The following is a 12,648-nucleotide window of genomic DNA, read 5'->3' on the forward strand; positions in this document are numbered from 1 at the left end:
GAATGTTGATCTTCTTTCATTGATGTTCACATTCAAGTTTGCAGGGTGTGTCTGTCACCTTGGTTTGAATCTGGAACTCCTTTGTTCTTTGGAACATGACTCCATTCCTTTCCAGTTTCTGGTAGGTGTAGAATAGCCATGGTACTTTCATTTCATTTTCTTTTTATTTAAAGGTCTTTCTCCTGGTTGCTTGCAGAATTTGTGGTTTGCCTTTGAAAGTCTTAAATTTAACAGGCAGCTAGGTGCTGAAGTCAGTAGAGTGCTGGGCTTGGAGACAGAAAGACCTGAGTTTGAATATATTCTCAATTTGGTAAAGAGGATAGGGTGGGGGGAGGGGGGAGGAGTCTGAATGAGTGATGTTCTACTACAGAAACAGAAATAACTGCAGGTACATTGCAAGATGACTGAAAATATGTGGAAAGTGAGTCTTGTTTTCTGTGCCCTGTGGGAGCTGGCCATATGAAAGAACCCTGAAAATTATTTATTAATCAAAGAAACATTGAGCATGCTCCAATTTACCTACATGGTAGTCATGTATTTTCTCCAGTGTTCCCCTCCAGTGGTGTTGCTGCCCCCATGGGCATTAATCCTCAAGGGCATCTGGGTTCTGATTGGTCTGGCCTCCAAGTGTGGGCATAACCCATATAGGCCTGCTTAATCCAGTGCAATTATGGCCCCTGTTTCCATAAATTTGATTAGATTCCATATATTGTTTCTGTTACTTGAAAAGAAGAAAAGAATTTCTGCTACTTGAAAAGAATTGCAGTGGCTGATGGGGAAATAGAGCTGAAGTGTGGCACACAGCCTTGCCCTGCAGAGCTTATGGGACCAAATAAAATTCAGCTTAGAGCATGATTGAGGCAGAGGAAGTGGCCAGAGTGCGCTGTAAACAAAGGTGTGTGGGTGGGAGAATTCTTTCAGTTGGGGGTGAGGGACAACCTAAAAGGGGGAGGGAGGGTTGGCTCTTGAGCTGAGCCCAGAAGGAAGATGTTGAACAGGGAGAGGGAGTGTATGGCAGGTCTGGAGAACAGCCTTCCCAAAGGCATGGAGGCTGGAGACGGCATATTGAAGTCTGGGAAGAGGTAGGTCCCATTTGTCTGTGACGGAGACTGGGAAGTGCAGGAGCCAGGTTATCTGGGCCTTTCACACCTGGCCAATGAAGAGAGTCTGCCCAACCCTGGGAAACTCCATTCTTGAGTCATTCTTGGCTGTCCTATTGACTGCTCGTCTCCTCTGTTAAGTAGCTGCTCCCTTTCTGGTCCTCCCTGCTCTGTCCATGTATTTACTGGGCATCCGCCTCTTGCCATTTCTTGGGGTCCTCTGGCATGTAGACTCTGTCTAGACTGGTATTTCTCCATTTGTGTCCTGAGGAGGAGAGCATTGGGGTTGAAAGCAGGGATCTACTTGGGACTGTTGCTTTCACACACATCCACATCCATACACCCATCCCCTCTATTATCCTGAGTGTGTCTTGTTTGGAGTCAGAGGGCCCAGGTTCGAATCCCAGCCCCTTCTACCTTTTCTTGAGTCTCCAGGTTAGCATGGTCCCTGACATATCAGAGGCCAGTAATAAATGTTAACTGACAGACTGATTGACTTTGCCTGTATGGGCCAGTCTCCTCTTCTGTAAAGTGCTGGCATTCCTGGGTGGAGGCAGCTGCCAAAGCCCCTTCTAGCTCTCGCTTTGTGAGGCTATGGATTCAGATCCTCCTGCACTGCCAGCTGTGGGGTTGATGGTGATAGTGTCCTTCCTTGTTGTGCCTTAGGCCAGTGAAACCATCAGGTCCCCAAGGACACTGAACATTAAGCCTTGCTGGCTGGAGCAAGTGATGGAATTCTGCTGAGTGAGGGAGGAGCATCTGCAGCCAGAAGGGCTGGAGGGGCTGTGGAAGGCCAGGAAGTGCAGGGATTCCAGCCTGAGCACCCGGACTCTGAGTTCAGCCTTGTAGGCCCAACACTGAACTGGTGCTCGTGATGAGCTTGATAGGAGCTGAAGCAGGTGTATGGGCTCTGCCTACAAATTGAGCACTGTGGGTAATCTTTTCAAGAACAATTAATACTTGACTGAAGACATGCAGATAATCAGGAAATGCTTTTAGGGCTAATCAGGAAAATATTCCCGGAGGAGAGGGTTTACCAATCTGTGTTGTAAAGAGAGGCTCTGTAAGAAAAGAAGTGGGTTTTTCCACTTGGGGAATGGTTGTGTTTGCTGGTCAGAGATTGCCTGAGATGAATCCTCAGTGAAGGAGGTAAGAGCCGCTCCCAGGCAGCACGAGAGCCTGCACCCCCAACTGCCAGAAGTTGTGTAGGAAGCAGTTGAGAATTATTTTGCAGCAGATTTTGACCAGAGTTAACTTTCAACTTTGTTTCAAACTAGACTGGCTCCCAAGGATCCAAGGAGAAAAAGCAATTTTAAAATCATGGGCTTTTTGGGTAGGGAAATATTGCAAAATCTAATAAAAAATGGTGAAGTTAGAAGCAACTGGCATCACTCATAATGTAGATATGTTCTGTAGTTGTATACTTTGTATTTGTGTCTTCAGTACCTGTGCTAGTTACTGCTATTATCAGAGCATACCCCGTAGGTGCTTAATAAATGAATGTGGATTTTTTGATCGCTCTCAGATCCATTTATTTTGCAAGTATCTCTTAAATTACTGTTGTGTTCTTAGCACTCTGTGAAGTGATCGAGAGTATACCTAGGCCCCACACTGGAGGAACTAATAGTCCAGATGAATATAGACTCAGCCCCCAAAATGAGATCTCTTTCAAATGAAAATCCTATGAAGGCATACGTTGAAAAGAGTAGTTATTGTTTGTTATTAAATTTTTGTTGTTATAAGAAATTTACTGTGAGTGTTTTCCTTGATTTCTTTCAGTTCAAATAAAGATATTCACTGTCTTTGATATTCTTCTTCCAGATCTTCTCACACTGTCATCTTCATTACTATCCTTTGAATTTGAAAGCTAGATATGTCTGTTTTGGAAGTTCTGGTTGATAGAGCTCTGCTGCGCAGCATACAAAGGATCTGTTGGTGGACTCTCAAGTCTCTGCCCCCTTCCTCTCTCCCTCCTATCCCCCAGCACTGTGTACATGGCTCTCTAGATCTGTCAGGAAAGAGCCAGTTGAGAATTGTAGGAATGAAGCTGTAAGCCTCAGTGACAGTCTGTACCAGGCACTTAATGGCTGAGGTGATGGGGAGAGGGCCTGTGGTTTGTGTTCAGACCTACACAAGGGTATTTGCCCAAAAGAGAGAGGGCGGAAAGTAGACCTGAGAGTACCAGAGAGATGCCAGACATTGTTACCACTGTGAGCTGGTCATCACTGCCACCAGGCTCATCCCTGCAGCCTCCTCCTGCCCTCCTGCTGAGCTCAGGCATACCCCGCCATTCTGCACACACATGGTTAGCTTAATTTGCATCATGAACACTTTTCAGTCTAGATAATCAGCAAACAGATCAAACCCTGATGTGTTGCAGTTGCCATTTCTGGGGAGGAAATGCTCAACACTGATGATCTAGGAATGGGTCTGCCTCCAAGGTACTCCTGGGCCTAAAAGTAAAACTTGATTGTACTCCTGAGTCTGCCCCCCAAAGCCCTTTGGCTTCTCTTGAGGCCTGCTAGGACCCGGCTTCTAGGCCCCGCTTTCCTCTGTGGGGAAGTCGTAGAACCATAGAATTTCAGAGCTGGCAGGGGCCCTAAGACAATCTCGTCCACTCTTCTTGTCTTACAGGTGGAGAAGCAACCTTTAGTAGAGGGGATATTTTAAAAACTAGGGGCAGCTTCTGGAACTTGATATGTCTCCAGTTTTTGTTTTCATTAGAAAATGTAGATGTTGAAGAAACAAAACACAACAAAAAAATCCTAAATGTAAACCAGGCCTTCCTTGCATTTGCATAGGGGCTTGTAGAGTGCAGCCTTTGCCTCGTTACTGATTGAGATCAGGCTGAGTCTGAATCGAGCTCATCCTGAGGGTTATCTGACATCTTGGGGCCATTCCAGTTTGTTTCTAATTCCCACCAGATGAAATGCTGCCTGACCTTAAGGAAGGGAACTTCTCTGTTGTGTTTCCATTTCTCTCCTGAGGGATTCCTGATAGCCACTGTAGCGCTACCCTAGCAGGACATGGCAGCAGTCTCAAGAATATAGTCTGTGACAAGCTCAAGTCCCTTTTCTGGGTCATAACTGAGAGCTCGGATGTTACTTTGTATAGTTTCTGTATTGAAGTGTGTGGTGTCTCCTTCCCACCTTCTGCCCCAGTGCAATCTGAATTCCTTGAAGACAGGGTCTGTTTTGGTCCATTTCTGTGTCCCCAGGAATGTAAATGCTTGTTGGATTGATTTGGGTGAAATCCTCGAAATGGGACTTGACAGTTCAGTCAGTAGTTAAATGGATCAGTGTTCTTATGGATCTGGGTGTTCCCTGCAATGGCACTGCTAGCAACTGACCATTGCCTCTTCCCTTGGCACACCCAGAGTCAGAACTCTTCTGGGTACCTGTTGTGGCCTTGTATCATCAGCCAGTCTAGCATCTCACGTGCCCTATTTGTCTTGCTTTCCAGAGCTCCCAACTTCCTAGAGTACAGGGGTTTGTCACCTACTTTCTGATTAGTAAAAGCACACAGAGCAGAAAGCAGGAACTTGAAAAATAGTGATGTAAATAAGATCTACAGTTATCAGGCTGTGGGCTCTTCTGCTAGAGGCTGGATCTTGGAAAGTACAGGCAGCTCGGTGGTAGATGGAGACCCGGCCTCACCCATTGTGACCATTAGTTCTTCCCTCTGAGTCCTCCTGCCCCCAGCTCGTTGAGACCAAGAACCACAAAACAGCGAACTCTGCAGGGGGAGAGAGAGCAGAGCCACCCTCCTCCCAGCTCAGAAACAGGGTGGGCTTTTCTCTTTTGGAAACAGAATGAATTTCTGTTCTTTAGGATCGACCGGGTCCTAACCCCTAGTGGAGCAAATCATCTCAGTGTTTGTGCAGCAGGTGCTGCCTTCTTGTCACTGGCTTGTAGACTCCAGGAAGAGACCACAGATACGTGGCGGTGGCTTTGTGTGGCTACTTTTGGAGAAAAGCAGTTGCGTTTTTTAGGCTGGTGGGCTGTAAGCTGATTATTTCCGATTTATCCTGCATGTGACATGTACCTGTACGTAGTTACTTGTGTGTTGCCTTTCCCTTTAGGTGGGGAGCTCCTTTAGAACAAGCACCGTCCTTTACCTTTGTGTCCCCAGTGCTTAGCATCGTGCCTGGCACATAGTAGGTATTCTGGCCAAAGGACTCCGAGCTCTCAGTTATGACCCAGAAAAGGGACTTGAGCTTGTCACAGACAAGCTTTCTTGAGACTGTGTTGCCATGTCCTCTTAGGGTGCAGCTACAGTAGCTATCAGGAATCCCTCGGGAGAGAAGGCACAACCGAGGCTTCCCCCCTACATTCTGTACAAGTACTACACTGAAAGAATGTTGTTACTGTATGTTTTTTTTTCTATCACTTTATTTGTTAATCTAGTTCTGCTCTCCTACCCTGTAAGCCATTCAAAGAAAGAGGAAAGAAGCAGTTCAGGGAATCCTATCAATACCTTGTGACAGTACAGGTCATATTCCCCATCTGTGGTCTTCCACCTCTGCCAAGAAGGGAGCGGGGTACGCTTGCTTATGTCTTCTTTCTTAGTAGAGGAGAGTACAGTTCAGATTGCTCTACCCTGACAATGGTGTAATAGACCTAGAGATTTTGCTAGTCTGCTGGGTCTGTGATCTTACTCTCTTTAACAGCAAGCCTCAAATGGCTGCTCCTGTCAGTCATTCGTCTCCTGTCAGTCAGTCTCACGGGAGAGGCCTGTTGTGTGTTGGGGGCTTTCCTTCTTCTCCTTTGCTGTTACACAATGTGAGAGCAGATAGCCCGAATGAGATGATCAGAGGGGTTGGGGAAAAGGTGCGGGGGGCGTTGTGGTAGGACAACAGAAAATCACTGGAATGATGAAGGGTAGTCACCAGTCTGGGATATCAGGAAGCGTGTGATTAAGGAGAAAACCCAGGTTTGTTTATTGATTCCTGAATACTGAAGTGGTGAAGTAGGGAAATTGAGAACATATAGAAAGTATTTCATGTAGGTGCGAATCATTTTCCCTCAAAAGCCTCTTTATGTAAAGAGGTCCTAGGGGCTGAAAATATTTGGGTAAAAGCCTAACATCCTCCTCAGATGCCTCTTCATGGCGCAGAATTAAGTGCCTGGGGAACTGGGCTGTTTTGTCTTTGTCTTCATATCTCCAGTGCCTGGCACATAGTAGGTGCTTAATAAATGGTGTCAGAGCATGAAAGTGGCCCACCAGGCTCGTCTCGTTGTCAGGGTTTTGGATGTGATCCCAACAGTGCAGGGACAGTGTGGTGCGGCCTGGAGTCAGCAAGGATCCCAGCACTCTTTCTGTTTCTTTGACTTTAATCTCAGAGAGCCTTAGTTTCCTTCTCTAAAATGAGGGGATTGGATTAAATGACCTCCAAGGTTCTTCCAGCTCTAGGTCTGTGGTTCTGAGTCCTTCAGCAAGTCCGTTCATCCATAAAATAGCATCGGACTTGTTGGCCTCTGAGGTCTGTTCTATGATTCCGTGATCCTAGTAGGCTGTTTGCTTTCTTGGTTTGTTTTTTTTTTGGAGGGGGAAGATAGGCAATTGGGGTTAAGTGACTTGCCCAAGGTCACAGCTAGTTTTTTTGTGTTAAATGTCTGAGGCTGGATTTGAACTCAGGTCCTCCTGACTCCGAGGCCGGTGCTCTATTCACTGCGCCACCTAGCCTCCCTGGCTGTTTGCTTTCTAAGATCAGCCTTTGAGCAGGGAGAGGCTTATTTCTAGTGAGCTGACAAAAGAAAGAGACAGAACATGCCACAGTCCTGTGTGACTTCCATCTGTTCTTACAGTGACAGTAGCAGAGTCATAGGAAAGGGGACAAAGAGTTGTGTTAATGACTAAACTTACATAGGCTTGGATGTCACTGTGCCCAGCCCCAGATGTGACTTCCTGTGACATGTTGGCATCACTATGGACCCCTATTCTGCCCCTCCCCCTGTGACTTGTTGAAGGCTGGTTTATAATTAATGTTACAATTCAGTGTAGACCTAATATATGGGAAATAGGATCTTAATAAATGGGCTTGTATATATTCTTGTGCTTTCAAAAAGATCTCATTCTAGCAGTGTGTCAGATTAACACAAGATATGTTTAAGTCCTTCCATTTGGTAATGCCTCCTTCCACCTCAAATGGCCACATATTTACTTATTTGTGTTCATGTCATGTCCTCCTAATACAGGGATTCTTAGCCTTCTTTGGGGCACGTGGACCTGATGGCCCTCTTGTCAGAATCCTTTTCTTTTTACTTTAAGCTTCTGATCCATCTTTTTAATCTTTTTAAAAAAATTAATTAATTTTCTTTTAATTTACAACATTCAGTTCCACAATGCCTTGAGTTTCAAATTTTCTCTACTGCCCCCCCCCCCCAAATGGCAGCATGCAGTCAAATACAGGATCTACAGATACCTTCATATTGAACATTAGTCAGATTGTAAAGAAGGATTATGACCGATGGAATGAACAGTGGGAAAGAGGAAACAAAACAAAACAAAAAAATGAAAGAGAGCCGGTAGTTTGCTTCAATCTGCATTCAAACTCTGTAGTTCTTTCTCTGGATGTGGCTCTCTCTCTCCATCATGAGTCTTTTGGAGTTGTCTTATAACCTTGCATTGCTGAGAGGAGCCCATTCAATCAAAGTTGGTCGTCACACATATGTTGTGTCTGTAATTGTGTGCAAAGTTCTCCTGGTTCTGTTCTCCTCACTTAACATCAGTTTATATAAGTCTCTCCAGATTATTATGAAGTCCATCAGAATCCTATTTTTAAATGCATTAGATAAAATATGGAGGATGACAAAGGAATCCAGTTAGAGTGAAATGAAGATGTCACTTTTTTCCCTGCCAAGTTCACAGACCCCAGGTTAAGAACCTCTGTCCTTGTAGAATGTAAACTCCTTAAAGGAAGGGGTACAACGAGGTCCAAGGTTCAGATTAGTTGGAATAACGAATGCCATGATTGGCTACACTGCATATTTCCACTGGGCTGGAACCAGTGACCATATTTTACATAATCATAATTCCAAGTAGTGTGAATCTAAGTGTCTGGGACCTCTTTAGGGAACTCCTTATCCTCACTTTGGTAGCATAGTGGCTTGTACACAGTAGGTACTAGATAAATTTTGGCCAATTTGAATATCTTAGAGTGTTCATTTCATAACTAAACCATCACCATATGACCAACCGCCCGGTGGTCTTCAGGAAGAACCTCTTCACTTGTTTGGGGACATATTTGCCCTTCTGTAGACTTTTGAGTAAGATTGTTGTGTCATTACAAAGCCCGTTTGCTTGTAGGAAAGATAATTGTTTCTTGACTTTTTCTTCCTTTAGCATCATGTTACCCAGCACCCAACATAACTTGTAAGGATTTTAGCGGCAATGAAACCCATTTTACTGGAAATGAAGTTGGTTTTTTCAAGACCATACCTTGCCGTAATGTGTAAGTAAAACGTTTGCCTGAGTTTTCATTTCAAAATTAATTGATTAATAATTACATCTTGATTGCATAGAGAAGATGAATTAACTTAGGGGAGAAACGTAGAACTAATGGGACTTAGGATCATACATTTAGCACTCAAAGCTCCCCCAAAAGTAATTTGGTCTAAACTCCTCATTCTCGCAGGGGAAATCCAAGGGACAAGGAGGCAAGGTGACTGAAGGTCATGGAATCCTGGCTGGGGAGCTGGAATGGACCCTCTCATTTTACAGATGAGAGACATGAGGCCCAGTGGGGTAAGGGGCCTGGCCATAGTCACAGGGGTAGAGCTAGGATTTGAACTCATTTCTACAGAGTCAACTTCTAATGCCTACTCTTCACATTGCACTGAGGGACTTTTCCAGACTCCTTTGTGCAAAATAACTTCAGTGATTGAAATGCAAATTGTCCTTTTATGAATTGTATGAATGAACCAAAGAGAGAATCCAGTTTAAAAGTGAAAATGGTCAGTTTAGTGAAGTTTTGCTCGAGTTCTGCTGAATGTTTAGTGCCTTTGGATGCTTTTCTTTTTTTAAAATTAATTAATTACATTTAATTTTTCAACATTCACTTCCATAAGCTTTTGAGTTATAGATTTTCTCCGCCACTCTCCTCCCCACCCCTCCCTAAGACAGCATGCAATCTGATAAAGAAAGGCTCTACATATATATTCTTATTAAACTTATTTTCATAATTGTCATGTTGTAAAGAAGAATTAGAATGAAAGGGAGAAACCCCGAGGAGGAAAAGACCAAACAAAAAAAGAGAGAGAGCAGATAGTCTGCTCTGATCTGCATTCAGACTCCCTAGTTATTTCTCTGTATGGGGATGGCATTTTCCATCATGTGACTTTTGGAGTTTCTTAGATCCTTGCATTGCTGAGAAGAGCCAAGTCTATCAAAGCCAGTCATCGAACATTGTGGCTGTTGTCGTGTACGATGATCTGGTTCTGTTCATTTCACTCAGCATCAGTTCATATGAATCTTTCCAGACTTTTCTGAAGTCCACCTGCTCATCGTTTCTTCTGGAATAGCGGTGTTCCATTACATTCATGTACCCCAGCTTGTTCAGCCGTTCCCCAATTGATGGGCACTTTGGACAGTTTTTCATGAAAAAAATTTCTTAAAGTAAGTGTCCGTGATGGAAAATATGAGTCCAGCCCCATGTCCAGGATGGCTGCCTCAGAAGGCTCTGGTTCAGGGACCTGGCACTGTGTTCCTCGGGGCAAAAGCATGTTAATGACGTTTTATTTGGATTCTGCTTGGCTTTTCTCTTGTTAGTAGCGGGTACTAGATCATAGATACTTTCACTTGGCGCCTTCCTACCTCCACTACTTAGAAGCTGAAGTCAGCTCTTTAGCACACCTGCAGAATCCTCCCCTTCCCCCCTCTGCAAAAAGCAAGGTCTTTCTCTTATTTTCTGGTTGACTTTAATTAAACAGCTGTCCTGACAATCAGATCCAAGGTATCATGAGAAAATGTCTAATATGACATAACAAGAAGAGTATTGGCCCATCAGGAAACATGAACTTTTGTTCTGTATATGGCATGCACTGGAAGAACTTTTGGAGCCAGCCATACCCTCAGAAAAGTCCTCTCTACCACCCATCCCAGTGAATGGGCATTCTGTCACATGGGCATTCTGTCACATGGAGGACCTCCACTGAGGACTCACCTGGCTTTTGAGGTTTCCTCATCCACTTTGGATTCACTTTTTAGCTGCATCTTCTTGGGTAAGGTCCTAGGGTCATCAGGGGACCTCTGGAGTTGTCTCCCTCCTTTGACACAGATGGGAGAAGAGGCCCAGGAAGTGACGGGGCTCCTTCCAGACCATGTAGGCAGCAGGGAGCAGCCAATCTGGCAGGTGAGCCCAAGTGCTCGGGCTCCAAGTCCTGAATCCTCTCCTTTGTTGTCATGTGATGTCTCTGTGCCTCTGTTTCTTCCTGTGCAGAGGTGAGGCTACCCTTGTGTTGCCTAAATGGCAGCATGTGTTGCTGTAAAAAGTGGAATAAGCTTCCTCTGAATGTGGTGTAGTGTAGTCACTGGAGGTGGTCTTTGGCTGTGTTGTGTGATTCTCAAACACTTATAGGCTGGACTAGGTGGTCCCAGCTTCTGACCCTCCTTCTGTGCTGTGGTTGTTATGAGGAAAATGCTTTGGAACTTACAGAGCTTTCAAATGTCCTGTGTCATCACACACCCTTTCTTACTGGACCACAAGGCCTCCTCATCCTGTTTTTAGCAGTCCCAGGGGTAGGAAGGATAGCTAATCCCAGAAATGACAGAAGCCTTGGGATGAATACAGATAGATGGGACACTGTCAGCTGAGTGTCAAATACTGGGGGAAGATCAAGGAAGGTGGATGCTGAGAAAAGGCCATTGGATTTCTTGATGTTATTGGAGAGTACAGTTTCATGGTGTAGACAGAATGTCAGAGCTTTATTGTAAGGGGTTGAGGACATTGGCAACATTGGATATAGTTTAGATTTTCAAGTTTATCAGAAGAAGGGAAGAGACAGAGGAGGGAGAAGTCAGATGGAATAGAAAGATCAAGGAAAGAGTCATTTTTTTTTTAAGCTTTGAGATGCTCTGAGCATAGTTGTAGGGTAATGGAAAGGCACCATTAAGAGGGAGAGATTGAAGATGAAGGGAAAGGAGGCCAGCTGCTGGAGCAAGGCCCTGGGAGAGTAGGAAAGGCCTGGATATGGGACGTTGGTGGAGAGACCAGAGGGCAAAAGGAGGTGATACAGGCAGCTCTGGAGAAGGGCAGAAGGAGACCTGAGTCAGTAATTGGCTGTTATATGGGGAGAGAGAATATGGGGGGGATTGGGAGTGAGAGGAGGGAATCCAGTGATTGGCACAGGCTCGTTCTGTGAACAAAAGGAGACCTTTGCTATGCCAAAGCCAGATGTTGTATTGGGATTTTATCTTTACCTGCCATTGTTAATTACTATTAAATTATAACCGTATGTATAACTAAATGATAACTGTCACTCAATTTCACCAGAATTTTTTTTATTAATGACCTACTGTGTGCATGGTGTGCTATGTTCTATTTTGGTTGAGTCACATTTAAAAGCATGCATTTCCAGCTTACAAATAAGAATCTGCTTTTAGAAATGGGTCAAGTAGTTAAAATACTTTTATTTAACTAAAACCCAGTTTATTTTGACTCACAGACCATTTTAATTATAGTATTTAACAATATGATTTTAAAATGCCATTTACTTCTTGGAAGTATTAGTCTTTGAATCTTGGTTTTCATTTTCCTTCAGAAATGGCTATTCGTACCGGGTAGCAGTTGCTCTCTCGCTGTTCCTTGGCTGGTTAGGAGCAGACAGGTTTTACCTGGGATACCCTGCTTTAGGTGAGTACGCCCCCTCGGGAAACATGACAGTTCTCTGTGTATGTAGATCTTTTCTTTTAGATGATCTCTCGATTCTTCTAAATGTTCAGTGTTCCATATGCTGCTTTGGATCTAGTGGCGAGACATCTGTAGGAAGAACAGAGCCCGCATTCCTTGGCCATCCCGCGTCTGCAGAGCGCGTCTGTTTCCTCGCAGAGCTGGGTTTTCACTTTCGTGGAATGCTTTTAGGGATAGATGGAACGCAGGAAGTTCTCTGCTTAGAAATGCTGACTTAGAGACAGCCCTCGCTCCAGATGGCCACTGTCCCCTCCCTTTCCTCCATCTGCTGCGGGCTGTGGAGCTCGAGGGACCACTGCCCTTTGGCCCTTTTGGAGTCCCCAGCTCTGGCTCCTGGAATCTTGGGATTTATGACCCTGTGAGCCAGGCTGGTTTCAGGGGAATGACTGGAGCAGGAGGAGGCAGGCTCTTCTCCCCTGGCACTCTGGTTCATGACCTCGTTCTTCCATGGGGCCATGCTCTCCACCGTTACCCTTGAGCTCTTGGTGGCCTGCCTTGCGGGCCTTTGCTTGGTGTTTATTCTCTCAACCTCTGTGTAGTCTTTGACCCTGAGGATCCTTCTCTTTTCCTTGAGATTCTCTTCTCCCCAGAATTCCGTGTCACGTGGTTCTCCTCTTACCTGTCTGACTGCTCTTTCTC

The 12,648-nt window shown here is 44.9% G+C and overlaps 1 protein-coding gene across 1 annotated transcript in view; it reads left to right on the top strand.

The window, feature by feature from the left end:
* LOC138165282 (TM2 domain-containing protein 1-like) overlaps positions 1-12,648 on the top strand; it is a 40,073-nt gene that overhangs the window by 6,708 nt on the left and 20,717 nt on the right. Inside the window, exons 3-4 of the mRNA XM_069093440.1 lie at positions 8,445-8,553; positions 11,861-11,952. Of these exons, the coding sequence (XP_068949541.1) occupies positions 8,445-8,553; positions 11,861-11,952 (201 nt within the window). The remainder of the gene's footprint in view (positions 1-8,444; positions 8,554-11,860; positions 11,953-12,648) is intronic.

This window comes from Petaurus breviceps, unplaced genomic scaffold (genome assembly GCF_028583685.1).
Source record: "Petaurus breviceps papuanus isolate PSGF00001 unplaced genomic scaffold, PetGlider_PUasm1.0 208, whole genome shotgun sequence".
Lineage (NCBI taxonomy): Eukaryota > Metazoa > Chordata > Mammalia > Diprotodontia > Petauridae > Petaurus > Petaurus breviceps.